The following is a 20,410-nucleotide window of genomic DNA, read 5'->3' as shown; positions in this document are numbered from 1 at the left end:
GTAGATAAATTAAAAGGAGAAAATCTTGTTTCAAGCATTGTTTTTAAAAAAAGACCAAATAAAAGACATTAAGCTAGAACTGTCATTTATAAATGTGCCTCATTTAAGGTAAATTCACGATATAAAGTATCCTACAAGTAGATAAATTAGAGCAGGTTGTAATGGGGACATCTGATTACTTATCTTAATGCATTCAAATTCCTTCGAATAGCAAATACTCCACTCTGGGTTTAAATACTTTGTGTTTGCTAAATTTGATTTACGTGTGTATCTTTAAAGACCTGTAATGTGAGGTTTATCCATAGACGAGTAACAGAGCTTTGCCTTTGTATGTTTTATCTAGAATAAGATGAATAAATTGCTACCCACATTAGTGCAGCACTCAATTGACAGAGATCACTGGGAACCTTAGGGTGACTACTAATTTGGATAAGTAAATATAACAGGCTTTGTTCTGAAGACAACAGGAATACTTGTGCTTTGAGAGGAAAACAGAGTCTACAGAATTTATAATCATTTCAAAATTAGTACCTGTACTTTATGATAGTAATAAATAGACTTAATTCACCCTGCCACTATTAGCCTTTGATATATATTGTATACATTTGTAAAGGACAGAATAATTGGATGCCATTAAACATGTCAGGGAAAAAATACCTTGCTCAATTTACAGTGATCAATGCAAATCCTAACTGCCTTTTACTCAAATGTATCATGCATTATGACATTAATGTGCTCCAAAAGAGCTTAAGTCAATGTTCTGTAAAATATTTATTACATAAATCTAGAATGAATTTTTCAAGTAATTGATGGAAACTTTTACAATGTAAAATTTTAACCATGTTGCGTGTTGAATTTTGTTCATGGGGCTAAACAGTATTTAGTAATATATAGGTAGATACGTTAGTTCTTCCTTATTTTCCTCGTCATTACAATATATACTGGTTTTCATGAACGCAATACCTGTGGAATGACTTTTAACATTGGAACTGTTTAACTTTTGTTTTAGAGTCAGGGGTTCATGCCCAGGTTTATTATATAGGTAAATTGTATGTCATGGGGGTTTTGGCATAAAGATTATTTCGTCACCCAGGTAGTAAGCTTAGTACGTGACAGATACTTTTTCTTATCTTTTCCCTTCTCCTACCCTCAAGTAGGCCACAGTGTCTGTTGTGGCCCCCTTAGTGTCCTTGTGTCCTCATCATTTAGTTTCTACTTGTAAGTGATTAGTATTTGGTTTTCTATTCCTGTGTTAGTTTGCTTCGGATAATGGCCTCCAGTTCCATCCATGTCACTGTGAAGGACATGATCTTATTCTTTTTATGGCTGCATAGTATTCCACAGTGTATAGGTACCACATTTTCTTTATCTGATGTACTGTTGATGGCATTTAGGTTGGTTCCATGTGTTTGCTATTGTGAATAGTGCTGCAGTGGACATACATGTGCATATGTGTTTATGGTAGAATGCTTGATATTCCTTTGGCCATGTACTCAGTATTGGGATTGCTTACTCAAATGGTAATTCTGTTTCTTGTTTGAGGAATCACCACACTGCTTTCCATAATAGTTGAACTAATTTACACTCCCACCAGCAGTGTATAAACATTTTTCTTCACAACCTTGCCAGCATCTGTTGTCTGACTTTTTAATAATAGCCATTCTGACATCTAAACTTTTAATGAGATGTTAGAACCAGATAAGAAGAAGACTATTACATATGGTCAAAAGAGCCTGGAGGTTTTATTCCTAACTAACTAATGAGATGATGTTGCATAAATGAAATAAAAAGGCAGAAGATACAACACAGTGCTGCATGTGCTCAATATACATCCATTTATTAAAGCATATGCCAGAGGATCGCATCACACTATGCATTTAGAGAAGTCATTAACAAAGCAATGGCCTAACAGTTTAACATGAATTAGCCAACATCACTGGTCTGTGATTTCACACTCACTCAGTAGCAGAATGGTTCTGACAGTCATGATACTAAGCACTTCTGTACTTAACATATTAGATCAGCCTGTTCACAAAGTACAGTCATTATAACAGGCTCTTGCTTCTGTAAGTAGTCCACTAACAGTTATGACCATAAGTTATAATTACGAAGTACTGTTTTACAGCCATATATGTTGGCATAGACTCTAAAAAGTCAAATCATAAAAATACAGAAAATGCAAATATTCATAAACTTTTATATTCAAAAACCAACTTAGCTATATTTAGGTACCAAGCTGTATTATATTATTCTCCTACTGCATTTGGGGTGTATAAATACAAATTACAAAATTGTAAGCAATTTCTTCTGACTTAATTTTACTATTTTTTCACTAAATGGATGAAAGCATGACTTTTGGCATCAGTACAATATATAGGAATATTGCATTCAATACTAATCATTGAATATTTTTAAAAAGAAAGCATTGAACTGATTATAGAGTCATAACTGTCAGACGGAAGATATTAACAAGATAGTTACTTACAGGTATTTTTCAATGAACCTTCCATCCCATTTCTAACCCATTAACCCAATGACTTTTTAAAGAATGAAATATGGTAAAGCTAAGACATAACAGTATATGACAAATGCATTAACTTACCATTTTTACAAATGTGATGTGACCTTGGCAGTTTTAAAGAACAAAGTTTTTTGTCAATATATATCAAACATTGTTAACAAACTCTAGCATTGCTTTGTGTAAGTCTGCTTTAACAGCATTTCTTCACAGTGATATTTCAGAAAGGTTGGAAACCGGTCAGCAGAAAATATTTCCCACCTTTTCTATTTTAATTTGTATGCAAAAATCACAATATATCTGCAACTATAAAATTACAAATGCTTTCTAGAAGTGACTGCATTTCTAGTTATGGTAGAAAAGGGTATTTGTAAGACATCTATAATGAGGTAAGTAAATAAAATGGAAATTGAGTAATAAATGTTTTCTGATCTATGGGCAATATAAACTAATTTAACAAAGACAACTGATGGGCGAACCCAAAAGACTGGTTTTTAAAATTGTGTTTCGTGAATGTGAAATAGGTAAAGAAACAAAATAAACATGTTAAAAGGTGTTCTTGATACTTCACTTTACATCATAATTTTGGCACTTCATTGGAACACTTATTTCCCAAAGACCAGAATTGATATAAAAGTTCAGCAGGTTTTTTTTTTACATACCTTGTAGACATTGTACATGAGTACTGGCAAACATTGAAATGTAGTGAAATAAACATTCCCATGTATATGCACATGCATGCAGTAGTCAAACAATTATAGTTATGAATTTAGCTTGCAGTGTTTGTTTCAAGCACTCTCTTCAGGAGATCTTGTTTCAGATTTAAGTCTTACAAATTCTTTAGCCACATCATCACTGGTCCTCTGAGAGAGTATTCTAAGGATAGTCAAACCAGTTTCATCCATAAAGATATTTTTCAGAAGAGGATACCATGCCCCATAGCTTCCCTTTTCTGCTATGTTCTGTAGCTGAATGACTGTCATTCCGATAATTCGATCTTCTCTGGCAAAGCAGTAATCCTTAACTGAGAGATGAAGTTCATAAGCCCCTGGTCGATTTTCCTTTCCCAGAATGCTGTGTGGATTAAAAATACAAATTTTGAGCAAAAATTTTACTTCCACTAAGCATCAAAATACTGCTGAAAATTGTATACAATTGCTTCTGATTATTATGTTGGCAAATAGAATATCACTGTATTGTAACCCTTTAAATTTGACTTAGAAGGCTAATTTTAAAATTACTTTTTCCCTAGACAAAAAATGGGAATTAATCAGTAGAGGCAGGGTCTCCTGATTGCAGGTACAGTGGAGTTGGACAAGAGTCATGGGGGCTAGGCCAGGGTAATGGGTACCTCTTGGTAGAATTTCTATGCCATGTCAATATCAGTTACTACTATCACTTTACCTCCAAATCCTGAATAAGCTATTATATCTAGGAGTCTTTTCTCAGGGGAATACACTGCACAGCCCATCAAGCACCAGTCACAATATGCTAAATTGGATACAAATCTCCAGAGTAAATCAATTCCAGCAGAGCCTGGTGATTCAATGCCAATTCTTTCCTAGGGTAACAGACCTGTCAAGTGTGTGGCCTCTCCTCACAGCCACCTAAGACAGGTTGTCAGTCAACATAATAAAGAAGGCCCAGTGGTGATATAGTAGACAGTCTTCCTCCACTCCTTATTTGTGTTCATTCTTTTTCATATTCTTGAAATGACTGTACATCTAGCCCTCAGCAGTACCAGCTTCCAAATCCCTTCCTTTTACAGGTGACTTGTTTCTGATGAAACATTTTGCAGAGTCAAACTGTCATTTCCAGGAAACACTGGTAACTAAACTTTGTGCTTTAGGGAATATCTGAAATAATGTGAAAGAAAATGGAAGCCTAGGGGTAAGAGTAGAAGAGCAAAATATGATGGGAACCAGATCTCTTGAATTCAAAATGCTGCCTTTACTAACAAGCAACTTTAGTTGGGTTCAGGTTTTTGTGTAAGGTGGAGAAGTAGATAGTGAAATGTTGTAAGCTAGTGTATTAGCAGGAAATGTGATCTATTAGGACCCTTTTGATAGAGTAGGATACTTCAGTTTTATTAAGTGATAAGAGGATGAAATATTCAGGGCAGAGTGCTGAAACGACTACAGGAAATCATGAACAAAAAACCTGTAAGGGACTGTTTTGGTGTGTAAATCCTTAGGGCTTTGTCCTAGGCCTTGTAACTTCTCGATGTATCCATTCCTAGGTTAGAGTATTTCTTGAATTAAATGACATCCCTTGAGAGTCTGAAAGCCATCTCTAAATTAATAGATTTAAAACATTTTTGTCATCTTCCATCTTGGTAAATTACTATCTTCCCAACTACTTATGGCAAAAATTAGGGGTCATCCTTAATTTTATTCAGTGCCAGGTGTCTCCCACTTGCCCCCTGTGGCTCCACCCTACTTTTTGCTGTTTGCAATAGGAAAACTAGGGGTTCTCCTTGCTTCCAGTAGATTTTGGCCAAAAGGGAACCCCATGAAGAGGCTGGCAGTGAGGAGAGTGAAGTCAGAGTCTTTATTTCCCTGGCTCTTTGCCTGTGAGGCTGCCTCCAGGAGGCTGTTGCCCTCCATGGAATGTCACTGCCGCTTTCAAGGCAGCTGAGGGCTGAGTATACATCAAGTTTTCACTTTCCTAATTTTAGTAATGACTCTTTCTCTACTCTTTTCAGGCATAAGCATGGTAATGGGCTGGTTACTATTAGCCCCAGGTCCCATTATTACTTACTTAAATTTCCCTACACTTAACCCCTTTGTGAATTCCTTTGTAAGTAAGCTCATTTTGATTTACTCTAAGTTGAGCGTTCTGGGGAATTTCTCTTTCATGTTCTACCTCTAGCCTATGGCAAGAATCTACTTTCCACACATGATAGAGAATCTTCCCCATCTATTTCCCTACTACAATCTAGTCAGTCGCTAATAGCTATTGCCTGGACTACTGCAATAACCTTCTAACTGATCTTTACATATTTGGTCTTACCACCATATAATTATTTCTGTACACAACAAAGATGTAAATCATATTGTTCATCTCTTCATTTGAAAACCCTTCAGTGGACCACCTACTGAATTTAGAATTGCATAGCCCTGCGTGACACGGAATCTGCACCTTGACCTCCTCTCCAAAGTAACTGGATCTCACTCCTTTATCTATGACGTGCTGCTTGTTAAATATCCCCGACTTGTTCTTGCCTTAGAGTCCTTGTACTGGCTATTTCACTTGGTCTGAAATGTTCTGCTCTTCCAGGTCTGGTTGACTTTTTATTTGTACAGGTTTCAGTTTAAAAGTCACATGCTCAGGCTTCCCTGACCTCCCAGGCAAAGCAACTAGTCATAGCACTTACCGCATACTTCTGTGTATAGTATTTAATGCCGTATGACAAATATTTTGTGATTGTGTCATACATTCCTCATCTGTAGAAAGTAACTTACATGAGCGTACTGCAAAAGATTTATTCAGAGACCTACTATGATATATACACCTAATGACTATAACATTGGGTGATACATGGTAGGCACTGAACAGATATTGAATGAATTGAAGGGAACTAAAAACAGAGCCTTCTTCATTTTCCTTAGCCCTTCCCACTCCGAATCCCTCAGTAAGGTCAGCTGTACAATAACTATTGCCTAGAGGAATAAGTAAGGTGGGTTTATGACTTACAACTGAAATGTTTCATTGTATTTTGGTGACCACGTGTTGCTTTTTGTTTTTGTGCCTTGTTTTCTCTTCTTGTCTCCAAGGTTCGGTCCCAGTATACAAACTTCCACAAAGGGGCGGAACATGGCTGTGGTCTGCCAGTTTAGGTCATTAATGGCAATCACTAAAAAAGGAAAGGAAGTATCACATTTTAGCAAACAAATGTGTGGAAATTTAGAGTGCATTTTAAAAAGTGATTTATGAAGTCAAAAGTTAATAATACTGCCCTAACCCCAATGACAAGACACTGGACTCCAATAAAACACAATTTTCTTTCTGGAATGCACACTTGATGGAGCTTTTCAGCTTCAAGCTGTGTGGCTTTGGTGAAAAGTTAGCTGCAATTAAAATGACATCTGTTACTAATGAAAAGTTACCGCTCTCCTCCTCTTGTAAAAACATGGTGTTATTCATATTGAAAATTAAGATATGCTCATCAGGAAATAGATAAAATCTATAAATTTACCAGTCAATGACAATATTTTGGATTGTATGCTTTCAATATTTAGTTACTTTATATACAAAATGATATTATAATGTGTTGCAATCTTATAAATAGTTTTATTTTTTTAAGTCTATCGTGGCTAATTTTCTAATTCATTATATATTTTTTCAATTGCTACTAATATTTTGCTCTGTGGCTATTTCATCCTAGATTAAGCCAGTCACTTGTTAGATATTATAACTGTTTTTAAATTTCAGTCATCATGTGTAAATCCCTTTGCTCATCCTCAAGCGAAGTCTTCTAATTAAAATCACTACTGCAAAAGATTCATTAAACTTTCACATGTTGGCAACACATTTTTCAAAAATATTTAAGGAAATTGACAGTAGATAGTACTGTACATAATCTTTTGTAAAATATTTTACTTTCATGATGTAAGGATACAATGTGTAATATAATTCTGAAATATATTGGGCAACCCTGGTTTTGCTCGAAGTGACTTAATATAAAAATAGAACGAGTGCATTGTGAACAAAATGTTAATCCTTTCAATTTCATCTTTGAAATTACCCCTGCATTCAGGCTGCTTTTACAATACAAAACCAACAAATCGAGCCACTCATTATAAAAAACTGTAAGCCAATTGTTGGAAATCATAGAAAAAGAAGTAGGTTTTGTGAATAGTTAAGAACATACTGACTTAATATTTAAAGTACAAGTTTTCAATGAATATCATGGCACCAACCACAAAATAAATATCTGATAAAGTTAGTTTGGATGTTTAATCAGTGTATTTATGTGTTTTGAATAATGCATGCTAAATATTAGTGCCACTGATATTTGTCTATTTTAAATCAAAAGCTTGGGTTTCATTAGGAAATTTTGAGCATGCCCTAAAATAATTATGCATATTTTTTAAAACTTAAAAATGCAAGAGAAGATGCATTGCTGTTTTGATGTATCTAGACCTGAAGCATACCTTTTACAGTGACTTTATGATCGCTCGTTCCAGGGGTGGCTGTGATGTCCACATGAACAGATATCTGACCCACGGCATCTTTGGAGGAAAGACCTGAAAATAAGCAGAGGTTTACTGGCCTGAACTTTCAGACTAGTTAATAATGGACAATTTCATTCTATGCATGAGACATAAAATTACTGGAAATGAATTGTTCATTCACAGCATAATATTCACTTAGGTTTGATAGGTAAGTTTGAGGCTTAGATGTAATAATTACCCCACTGAACTAAAATTTCATTTGCTCTGCAGAAATCCTAAGACATTCTGTTACTGCTTTGATGGATCAAAGAACTTCAGTTGATTTCCTATCCGCTTAATGAAGTTATATTCATTGCTTGCACACAAGGATGCACCATTGCTTTTTATTACTTTAAGAACTTTTCTACAATGTGCCATACCAGAGCACTGGGAACAGAAAGGTAGCTTTGTTAGGGTACCTACCTTCAGGAAACTCATAGTTGGCCAGGGGAGACCCACATGTAAATAGGTTGTTGTAATATATTTGCAGGGTCTACCAATAGCATTTTAAAAAGTCAACTCTATCCTGGGAAAGATTAGTCAGGGGTTAAACTTACTGTATTGGAAAGGGCCTGTGATTTGGGTTCAGATAAACGTGAGTTCAAATCACAGTAAGCCACCACTGTTTCTATGATCCTATTTCTTAAATGAGGATAATACCAACCTCTTACTATGTTCACATTAACATATCACTTATGAACATACAACTTTTTCCCCAAACTGAAGCACATGCTCTATTTGTTACCAGGCCTTTATGTTTTAATGTAAAAATTTATCATGGAGGTCATTCCAGTTCAGTGGTAAATATTCAATGACTACATGCTTGGAAAACAAAACATTAATGTTTGACATTTAATCCATTACATGAATATATAATGTAACCATATTTCAATTGTTTTTAATTCCTTATTATAAACTATAATTATTATGCTACAAGTTTATCTACAGTATAGTTTTTAAAAGCATAGTATTTTTGTCAAAGTTATGTGGAATTTTAATTTCTACCCATAGAAATTGTAACTTTTGCAATCTCATTTGCAATATATTAGATTAATACAGATCTTATTTCATAAAAATGAAGGCTAATGCTGAAATCCCAGAGCCAAAGATTCTGAAAGACTTTCAGTTTCTATCTTGAGAGAATCATCAGGATTTGGGCCAGAACCTTTCAAGGGAACCTGCTGAGATGAGCCAGTTCACCACAAGGGCCTCTCTCTTTGGCACAGCCATTTTGATGATAAAAGGACTGGAAGATAGAAAGTGGTCGCTTTGGACATAAGAATTTTAGAACAACCCTTCACACTAACCAAATAGACAATGACCCCTCACCACTAAAGGTCACCACTGAAGTACAAATGGAGTCATCTTTTTTCTTTCCTTCCTCCCCCATGCCAGGGAGACTACCACCAGGAGAAAGAGGTCATACCTTTATCTTTTACTCTTTGTACTACTGAAGTCACGATTATAGCCTGCTTTTGGGAGACAGGTTTCTTTTTTTTTTTGAGACAGGGTCTTGCTCTGTTGCTCAAGCTGGAGTGCAGTGGTGCAATCATAGCACACTCCAGGCTCGATTTGTAGGGCTCAGGTGATTCTCCCACCTCAGCTTCCCAAGTACCTGCAACTAGAAGTGTGCACCAGCATGCCTGGGCCTCCCAAAGTGCTGGAATTGTGGGCATGAGCTGCCATGCCCAGCCGAGAATAGAGCTTTGAGCCAAAGCTTCAATGTGAGCAGAACAAAACCTTAAGAAATGAGTAATTTTCTAGCAGCACGAGTAACTAATTCAGTATGAACCTGGATTGTGAGATCTGAAAATGCTGCACCTGCCCATAACATTCTAAGTAGGGCAGTATGAGTTTCGGTTTGGTGTCCTTAGTTATGAAGGAAGACTTAGCTGTTTTAAGACAAGTAACATCTGAAGAAACGTGCGTAAAACCCTTAAGAGAAGGGACGCTAAACGTATACAATGTAAGTTTTTCCTTTCTCAAATTGCTTATCTGCGGTCTTCCATTTATACACCGTACCTGTGTGTGTGTTTTCTAATAAGATATTGAGGGTTGCATTGATGTCAGGGGCAGAGGATTTAAAAATCTTGCTTATGTACTCAGCAGTGCCTGAATACTTTTCTGAAACCTCCTGGGTGGAAACATTTACTAGTTTCTCAAAATACATATTTCCTTTTCTAAGACAAAATTTAACTTCAATGAGATCAAATATAATCTTGAGAACTGGCTGTGTAAGGTAGTACAACCCTGAAGTGCAATGCAGAACATAAATTTTCTGAAAATTGTGGGTTAGAAACAATGGGCTAGAAAGTATTGATTGTCATTGCTCTTATTGCTTAATAGTCATGCTATTTAGAATTTTCACTTTGGAACTACACGATTCTGCTTTCATGGCCCTATGTTTATACCGCTCTCTAGTAGTCATGCTATAGCTAGTATTATAGTTAATTACGCAGATTTTTCTCCTTCGTTGTATTCCATAACAGAATGCCTTTATTATTAATAATCCATACTTCTCATTCATACAACGCTTTGATGTGCATTACATGGACAATTAAATATTGTTGATTAAATAGTCTGACAGTAGTTGCTTCCACAGTTTAAACAACATTAGTATCCCTCTGACCAGTTCAAATTTCAGTTACCATGGTGTATTAAATGTGTGTAATTGCATAAAGGACAAATTCACAAGATAATTATGTAGTCCACTTAATCACTATGTGGATAGCAGACACCTATCATTAGTGACCAGTCTCTTCTTTCGAAGTAGGTGATTGTCGTCTGTGTGTGAACAGGTACACAGTGACCAAAGTGTGGCCACTTTGTTTCCCAGTTGTAAACCCATGCAATTATTTTACAAACCTGGACAATCAAAAGATGGAGTTGGCCGAGAAAGATGAAAGCTCAGCAAAGAAAGGAAAAGCGATAATGCTAGAGTGAAACATGCATACAATGCAAATGAGTTAATCTAAGCAATTACTGACCCTTGGAATGTTGACACTACTGCCGTTGGAAAGATTCTAGAGAAGCATCCAAGCAGATTACTGAAGTTGGGCTTATTGACATAAGTGAGGAGAAAGATACAGACATCTGAGCAAAATTTACATGGAGAAAAGCTCACATTTAGGGAACTCTCAGATAGGTGATGACATAAAAAGCTGAAAGGATTACAATGCTGGTGGATTGTCATAGTCCTAAGTTTGGATCCATTTCCAATGCATAGAAAAGCTGTTCACCCCTTACTATACGACGAGAAGAAAAAGGCAAACACTGTTCAAACTACTGTTAAAAAGACTTTTACAATGAAACACTTTAATTCTCAATGTACTAAACAAATATTTTTCCTGTATTTTAAATTTCCCTGTACGTTTATAATTGACGTAAGAGGTTTTTTGTTTTTTGACAAAATCTTTTTAAAAGTCAGTAGAATTTTAAGTTTTTCCATACGTTATCAGGATTACTTTGCAGTTTATGTCCCATTATTTTCATATTCCTGTATTACTGTGAAAAGACATATACATGTACTTCCATTGATTCATTTTCTAAAAGCTGCTTAATTCAGTCACATGTGTGTTACATTGTGCAATATATTTTACCTCACATTTGGAAGATTTGCTTTACTACATCCTTGAATATGATGTGTACAGTGAAATTGGTCAATTGTCTATCCCAGGGTAAAAATGAAATTGAACCAAAACATTTTGAACACAGGATATCTCAATCAACTAGTTCTTTGCCCAAAAAAGCAGCCTATATTTCCATTTCCTATGAATTTGAATATGGAAATAATCTAACATCATACCCTTTATTCAACAAAGTTTTAGTGAGCAATTCAGAAAATTAATGAGAGGCTATGCCTATTATATAGTCTTGCTTATTCTAAATCCATAGGGATTAGACCACATCTGAAGTCACCATCTGTGTGTCTACAACGTGCCCTTTGTCACTAATATTATTAAGTCATGAATACTTCAAGAATGAATAGTGCCTTTCTGAGTACACACTGACACAGGGAAGGAAGCTCAAATAACTCATTGTCTGCTTTATTTGAACTTCTCTTCAGAACAGCAGCTTTTGAGGATTAAAAATTCCTGCTTACTGTTGTTATACCATGGGATTAATAAGCACCTTAATGGAATCTCTCACCTACCATAATTTTAGTATGCATCAACAGTCTCACACGTTTAATAATGACTACTCATAGAATGCTTTTAATTGGTAATGACCTATGAAACATGATATAGAAAACACATCACAGCTTCTCAAATGACCCCTATAGGTTAACCAATTGCTTAAGTTTCTGACAAAGAAATTTGAATCTGGCCCCACAAAACAAGGAGGTAGATTATTTATGAAGGTCAACCACTCTGGCAGTATCACAATTAAATATTAGGCTCATCTGCCCCATAGCTCCTCCATTGTCAGGTCCAGGACTCTGGATTGGAATGACTTCCCTCCACATTCAGTTCTCTAAGTCATTAGGCATCATCCAAGATGGTAGATGATGAATAAATGGACAATGACTTAAGCTCTTTTTCCTCTCTCATCCCTTACAGTGCTGTCTTCCCTAGTCTTTGCTCATTATTTCCATGTTATTTAATAAATATTTGGAGGAATTCATGGCAGTGATAACAATAATGGCTATAATTTTTTATTACCTATGAATGCCAGGCATTGTGCTAAGTGCTTTAGGTGTAAGATCCTGCAAGGTATTGTATACGTTTCACAGAGGCTAATACTGAGATTCAGATGTTAGTTACCTGTTAAAGTCAATAAACAGCAAAGCTGAGATTTGACTTCAGATCTCTGACTTATAAGGTATTGTATATACTGTGCTTTGATGCTCATTGAACAGCTTCCCCCCATATCTCTCCCTCCTGCCCCTCCACTTTTTTTTTTTTCTTTTTAACATCAAAGAGGAAAAAGCAAACTTTGGCCTGGTTTAGTTTTAATGGCATTTAAAACATTGCTACACTAAAAGACAGGGCATGGAACAAAAGATTTAAAAAATCACTAATATAGCACCTAGATATCTTAAGATTTTCTATCATTTATTTTGCATTTTCACTTATTATATACTAAACTCTACAGTCACATGTCACTTAATGATGGCTATAAATTCTGAAAAACGTGTTAGGTGATTTCTTCATTGTGCAAACATCATCGAGTGTGCCTATACAAATCTAAGTGGTATAGCCTATGAGACTTCTAAATGGTAGGGCACAGCTTATTGTTCCTAGGCTACAAACCTTTACAGTACGTTCCTGTACTGAATAGTGTAGGCAGTTGTAACACCTGTATTTCTGTATCTAAACATAGCTAGACATAGAGAAGGTACAGTATAAAACAAAAACAAGACACCTAAATTGAGCTCTTACCATGAATGGGGCTTGTGGCATTGGAAGTTGCCCTGGGTGACTCAATGCATGAGTGATGAGTGAATATCAAGACCTAAGACATTATTGGACACCTTGCAGCCTCTCTAGACACTTAGGCTACATTATAAAAGATCTTCTTCAATAATAAACTAACCTTTCTGTAACCTTTTACTTTGTAAACTAATTTTTTAACCTTTTGACTCTTGTAGTAACACTTAGCTTAAAACACAAACACATAGCTCAAGCTGTATAAAAACATCATCATCTTTCTTTAAAATAGAAAAAATATTACAGAATAAGGTTATAAAGATTTTTTTTACTTAAAAGTTTTTTGTCGTTGTTGTTAAACTGTTTGCCCAGGCCTACACGGGGTCAGAATCCTCAACATCATTTTTCAGATCTTTAACTTGAGTCTTTTCTAACTGTACATAATTATATTGCTATACTCTTTATGACTGGAAGTACAGCAGGCTTATTTACACCATCATTACCACAAACATGTGTTGTGCTATTATAATCTTATGGGACCACTGTTGAAATGCAGTGCATGGTTGACTGTAACACTGGTAGATATCACAAACTCCACAGCAACTATGTAAAGACACACTTAAATTAACTTTGTTTCCTAGGATTTTCTGGACTTTAAACTTACTGCTGATTCAAACAGCTTATATTTGCTACTTTATGTTAACTGAGTCGCCATGGCTACAGTTGGTTGAAGTGTGTTGCTGAGAAACTGATGAGAGGTTACTAAGAAATCCTTGAGGTAAGTCACCATGTTGGTTAATTATCATTTAGAATTGCTTTGGGACATTTAGATGCCCTAACTTTAAATATTTTAGGATCAAAACATATTAAGATTGAAGAGTTTTAGGGCTAGAGGGAGGCTTGGAAATCATTTGATCAAGTCTTTTTGTTTTAGACATAAAGAAGTTGAGGCTTAGTATTTTGAACGCTTTCCAACAAAGGGGGCAATATTAGTGGTAGGTCTTATTTTTCAGTTCTGGATTCTTTCCACTGACAAACTAGCTTATCTTTTGGAATCCACAGAATAGGATAGATTGTCAAACAAGAGAAGAACTTGGGAAGTAGGTAGCATGTGGATTTGGCCAATCACTGTTACTTGTTCCCACCTGGAAAGTCACAGCAGTTGGGGGAAAAGAAACAAAACAACTCTCAACCCCAACTAATGCCTGAAACTGTTTCAGATACATAGTCATTATATCTATGTAACTTGACCTGTCAGCATCTCTCAAATCTATTCATGCACAACAATTACTAGCAAACATGACTATCGAGCAGAGAGAGGTAGAGATATAAAAAGGTTCTCTCCATATGGCAGTGTGTATTCCCACCAGGCATTATAGGCAGGATGAGACTAGGGAACAATGCATTTTGAAAGAAGAGAGCTTCAGGATGTCTTCTTTTTGGTAATCACTAAAGTAAATAAATGTAGTAATGGAAGCCGAGTTAGTTCAGATGAATGAAGTCAGTCAAGGGACTATGCATCCCCACAGCCCTGGCTTCAGACACTGCATCTATCGGTAACCAAAGGAAGTTAACAAGACAGACCCTCTTTTTGATAGCACAACAGGGTGACTATAGTCAATAACAACTTAACTGTACATTTTAAAATAAACAGTATAATCGGATTGTTTGTCAGTAAAAGGATAAATGCTTGAGGAGATGGATTTCACATTGCATGCCTGTATCAAAACATCTCATGTACCCACAAAAAATTTAAAAATTGGCTAAGGTTAATCCAGTTCACATACACATTGAAAAATCTATGTCTAAATAGATCTTCTCATTTGAGAATGAGTGAATATATAAAACCCCATAAAGGGTATCTGAAACAAACATTCTATAGAACAAGAAAAAGATACTATCTTCAGAACTCAGAGGAGAAAGCTTCTCTCCAAAAACAGCATTCCTAAATAAATCATTTTAAAACAACAGTCATTAAAAGTACAACAAAATTTCTTGAGGTAAAAGTTTTAAATTTTTAGAAGAATTCCATTTCAGAAAAATTAGAAAAGTATAAAATACACCAGCATATATCTGGATGCAACGTTTATGGATAAAGGGCAAAATGTCTTGTATATAATATCCAAGACGAAAAGGAAGATTCTGGCAACCCTGTATTTTTCCTCCTAAAATTCAGGAAAAAATGACACAATACCTAGTTATGAGGGAGACAGTATGTGAGCATAAATTTTAATCCAGCCAGTTTTACCTCATGTGTAAATAGAACAAAAAGTCAAGCCCAGAAAAATTAATACATAATTCAGCCAATAGAGCCTAAGACCAGAGCTGTTGAGTTGTAGTGAGTGTGGGTACTGATCTATACCTGACTACTACACAAAAGTCTTCTTTCTTGTAATATAATAGCTACAGAGGGAAGTTACTATATTTTCAGGGAAATTATGGATTCAAAGAGATTCAAATTATTTGAATAGATGCTTATAGAGTCTAAAATTTGCTTTGTGCCAGCTCAAAGTCTTGGATGTTTGGGGATGTGGGTATTAGCGATGGCGCAAGTTCTATGCAATATGGTGTTAAAACAGAATAAGACACTAGTAATAATGAGAGAAAAATATTAATCCTAGCAAGAAAGCTTTTCAATTATAGCCAAAGTCTAAAAAAATAGGTCCAGCACTGACCTGAGGTATTGACACTATGTAAAGTTTTATAAAAGGAAAGAGAAGAACATGAACATTATGGTATCTGATTGAGTTAAAAAGGAGAGCAGTATGACAGTCAACAACCTCTCTCCACCAAGTCCCTCTGGGGAACAACTTGTGCTATTAAAGTAGCTGGGACACCAGGATATTGGGCTGGAGTTCTTACCCTGTTTTATTTTTCTTCAAGCACTTCTGATGTTGCAATGTATAATTGTTTCTCCTACCAAAATATAAGCTCCATAAGGGAAAGATCTTTGCCCTGATCACAAATACTTAATTACTACCTAAAACAGTTCCTAGTACGTACTAGATAAATATTTGCCAAATACAGTTACACAATTCGAAAACTTAAGAATATTATTATTTAAAAGATAAATTGTAAATTAAACATAAACCGAGGTTATAAGCCTGGCATTTTATCATGATTTATATCTCCATTTTGATTTTTAGCTTTTTAAAAAGAAGATATTATAGAAATAGTTAAGGCCCCAAGAGTTCTCCTCCCTGGACTCTTTCTCCATTATCATGAATTCAGAAACTATTACACTTGAAAAAAATATAATGTTTTTATACTTGGTTTATGGACCCATAAATATTTATTCATCATTCATTAATAGGTTTTAGAAATATTAACAGTATTATGAGTATCATTGTACAGTTTTGTTTCACTAGATATTGATTCTGAGATTTATCCATGTTAAATAGACAGCATTGTAATTGACTTATTTTAAACTACTGTATAGTATACCATTCATGAATATTTCATAATTCGTGCATTCTCCTATTAATATTTAGTAAATATAGCAACACAATTTTAGACATTTTTTAATATGTCACCTGTTGGGATTTTGATCATTGTATTTATAAATTTGGAAATTGATATTTCTCTACAATTATTCAGCTATTCATGTCTTGCTCTGAATATCAAAATCTTTTAGAGGTTTTATACATGTTTTGCTACATTTGTAGATATGTTGTTTTATTATTTTAAATATTTTAGTTTAATTGGCTATTATGTAAGAAAGCTATTGATTTTGTAGTGAGTAAATCTTCTAATTGTTTTTATATAGATCTATTTATGCTTTCTATGTAGGTAATTATGTTGTCTGCTTCCAAAATTTTTTAAAAGTCTCTTGTTCTAGAGATCTGCGTCAAGATGGCCGAATAGGAACAGCTCCAGCTCCCAGCGTGAGTGACCCAGAAGACAGGTGATTTCTGCATTTCCAGCTGAGGTACTAGGTTCATCTCACTGGGGCATGTTGGACAGTGGGTGCAGCCCAACGAGCAAGAGCCAAAGCAAGGCGAGGCACAACACCTGGAAAATCGGGTCACTCCCACCCTAATAATGCACTTTTTCAAGGGTCTTAGCAAGCAGCACACCAGGAGATTATATCCCATGCCTGGCTTAGATGGCCCTAGGCCCATGGAGCCTCCCTCATTGCTAGCACAGCAGTCTGAGATCTAACTGCAAGACAGCAGCAAGACTGAGGGAGGGGCACCCGCCATTGCTGAGGCTTAAGTAAGTACACAAAGCAGCCAGGAAAGCTCGAACTCGGTGGAGCCCACCACAGCTGAAGGCAGCCTGCCTGCTTCTGTATGTTCCACCTCTGGGACAGGGCATAGCAAACAAAAGGCAGCAGAAACCTCTGCAGATTTAAATGTCCCTGTCTGACAGCTTTGAAGAGAGTAGTGGTTTTCCCAGCACAGAGTTTGAGATATGAAAACAGACTGTCTACTCAAGTGGATCCCTGACCCCCAAGTAGCCTAACTGGGAGACATCCCCCACTAGGGGCAGACTGATACCTCACACAGCTGGGTACCCCTCTGACACGAAGCTTCCAGAGGAACGATCAGATGGCAACATTTGCTGTTTAGCAATATTCACTCTTCTGCAGCCTCTGCTGCTGATACCCAGGCAAACAGGGTCTGGAGTCAACCTCGAGTAAACTCCAACAGACCTGTAGCTGAGGGTCCTGACTGTGAGAAGGAAAACTAACAAACAGAAAGGACACCCACACCAAAACCCCATCTGTACGTCACCATCATCAAAGACCAAAGGTAGATAAACCACAAAGATGGGGAAAAAGCAGTGCAGAAAAGCTGGAAATTCAAAAAATCAGAGTGCATCTCCCCCTCCAAAGAAACACAGCTCATCACCAGCAACGGAACAAAGCTGGATGGAGAATGACTTTGACGAGTTGAGAGAAGAAGGCTTCAGTTGATCCAACTTGTCTGAGCTAAAGGAGGAAATACGAACCCAGCACAAAGAAACTAAAAACCTTGACACAAGATTTGACGAATGGCTAACTAGAATAACCAAAGCAGAGAAGTCCTTAAATGACCTGATAGAGTTGAAAACCATGGCATGAGAGTTACATGACAAATGCACAAGCTTCAGTAACTGAAGATCAAATGAACGAAATGAAGTGAAGTTTAGAGAAAAAGGAGTAAAAAGAAATGAACAAAGCATCCAAGAAATATGGGACTATGTGAAAAGACCAAATCTACATCTGATTGGTGTACCTGAAAGTGACGGGGAGAATGGCACCAAGCTGGAAAACAGTCTGCAGGATATTATCCAGGAGAATGTCCCCAACCTAGAAAGGCAGGCCAACATTCAAATTCAGGAAATACAGAGAATGCCACAAAGATACTCCTCGAGAAGAGTAACTCCAAGACCCATAATTGTCAGATTCACCAAGGTTGAAATGAAGGAAAAAATCTTAAGGGCAGCCAGAGAGAAAGGTTGGGTTACCCACAAAGGGAAGCCCATTCAGACTAACAGCAGAAGTCTTGGCAGAAACCCTACAAGCCAGTAGAGACTGGGGGCCAATATTCAACATTCTTAAACCCAGAATTTCATATCCAGCCAAACTAAGTTTCATAAGTGAAGGAGAAATAAAATCCTTTACAGACAAGCAAGTGCTGAGGGATTTTGTCACCACCAGACCTGCCCTACAAGAGCCCCTGAAGTAAGCACTAAACATGGGAAGGAACTAGTACCAGCCACTGCAAAAACATGCCAAAATGTAAAGACCATCGATGCTAGGAAGAAACTGCATCAACTAACGAGCAAAATAACCAGCTAACATCATAATGACAGGATCAAGTTCACACATAACAATATTAACCTTAAATGTAAATGGGATAAATGCTCCAATTAAAAGACACAGACTGGCAAATTGGAAAAAGAGTCAAGACCCATCAGTGTGCTATATTCAGGAGACCCATGTCATTTGCAGAGACACACATAGGCTCAAAATAAAGGGATGGAGGAAGATCTACCAAGCAAATGGAAAACAAAAAAGGCAGGGATTGTAATCCTAGTCTCTGATAAAACAGACTTTAAACCAACACAGATCAAACGAGACAAAGAAGGCCATTACATAATGGTAAAGGGATCAATTCAACAAGAGCTAACTATCCTAAATATATATGCACCCAATACAGGAACACCTGGAATGATAAAGCAAGTCCTTAGAGACTTACAAAGAGACTTAGGCTCCCATACAATAATAATGGGAGATTTTAACACACCACTGTCAATGCTAGACAGATCAACGAGACAGAAAGTTAACAAGGATATCCAGGAATTGAACTCAGCTCTGCACCAAGCAGACCTAATAGACATCTACAGAACTCTCCACCCCAATCAACAGAATATACATTCTTCTCGGCACATCACATTTTTATTCCAAAAATTGACCACATAGTTGGAAGTAAAGCACTCCTCAGTCAATGTAAAAGAACAGAAATTATAACAAACTGTCTCTCAGACCACAGTGCAATCAAACTAGAACTCAGGATTGAGACATTCATTCAAAACCACTCAACTACATGAAAACTGAACAACCTGCTCCTGAATGACTACTGGGTACATAACGAAATGAAGGCAGAAATAACGATGTTCTTTGAAACCAATGAGAACAAAGATACAACATACCAGAATCTCTGGGACACATTTAAAGCAGTGTGTAGAGGGAAATTTATAGCACTAAATGCCCACAAGAGAAAGCTGGAAAGATCTAAAATTGACACCCTAACATCACAATTAAAAGAACTAGAGAAGCAAGAGCAAACACATTCCAAAGCTAGCAGAAGGCAAGAAATAACATGAGAGCAGAACTGAAGGAGATAGAGACACAAAAAACCCTCCAAAAAATCAATGAATCCAGGAGCTGGTTTTTATGAACAGATCAACAAAATTGATAGACCACTAGCAAGAATAAAGAAAAATCAAATAGATGCAATAAAAAATGAAAAAGGGGATATCACCACCGACCCCACAGAAATACAAACTACCATCAGAGAATACTACAAACACCTCTACGTGAATAAAAGAGAAAATCTAGAAGAAATGGATAAATTCCTGGACACATACCCTCTCCCAAGACTAAACCAGGAAGAAGTTGAATCCCTAAATAGACCAATAGGCTCTGAAATTGAGGCAATAATTAATAGCCTACCAACCAAAAAAAGTCCAGGACCAGATGGATTCACGGCTGAATTCTACCAGAGGTACAAGGAGGAGTTGGTACCATTCCTTCTGAAACTATTCCAATCAATAGAAAAAGAGGGAATCCTCCCTAACTCATTTTATGAGGCCCACAT

General features: G+C 36.4%; 1 protein-coding gene across 1 annotated transcript in view; it reads right to left on the bottom strand.

The window, feature by feature from the left end:
* Positions 1-1,812: 1,812 nt before the first annotated feature.
* Positions 1,813-20,410, bottom strand: part of LOC116275826 (protein unc-13 homolog C-like) — a 236,563-nt gene continuing 217,965 nt past the window's right edge. The window contains exons 14-16 of the mRNA XM_031668658.1: positions 7,675-7,767; positions 6,215-6,374; positions 1,813-3,592 (exon numbers count right to left, since the gene is read on the bottom strand). Coding sequence (XP_031524518.1) covers positions 3,307-3,592; positions 6,215-6,374; positions 7,675-7,767 — 539 coding nt within the window. The 3' untranslated portion in view covers positions 1,813-3,306. The remainder of the gene's footprint in view (positions 3,593-6,214; positions 6,375-7,674; positions 7,768-20,410) is intronic.

Source organism: Papio anubis, chromosome 7 (genome assembly GCF_008728515.1).
Source record: "Papio anubis isolate 15944 chromosome 7, Panubis1.0, whole genome shotgun sequence".
NCBI classification, from domain to species: domain Eukaryota; kingdom Metazoa; phylum Chordata; class Mammalia; order Primates; family Cercopithecidae; genus Papio; species Papio anubis.
Note: the sequence above shows the minus strand (reverse complement) of the source record. Positions and strands in the feature narration are given on the sequence as shown.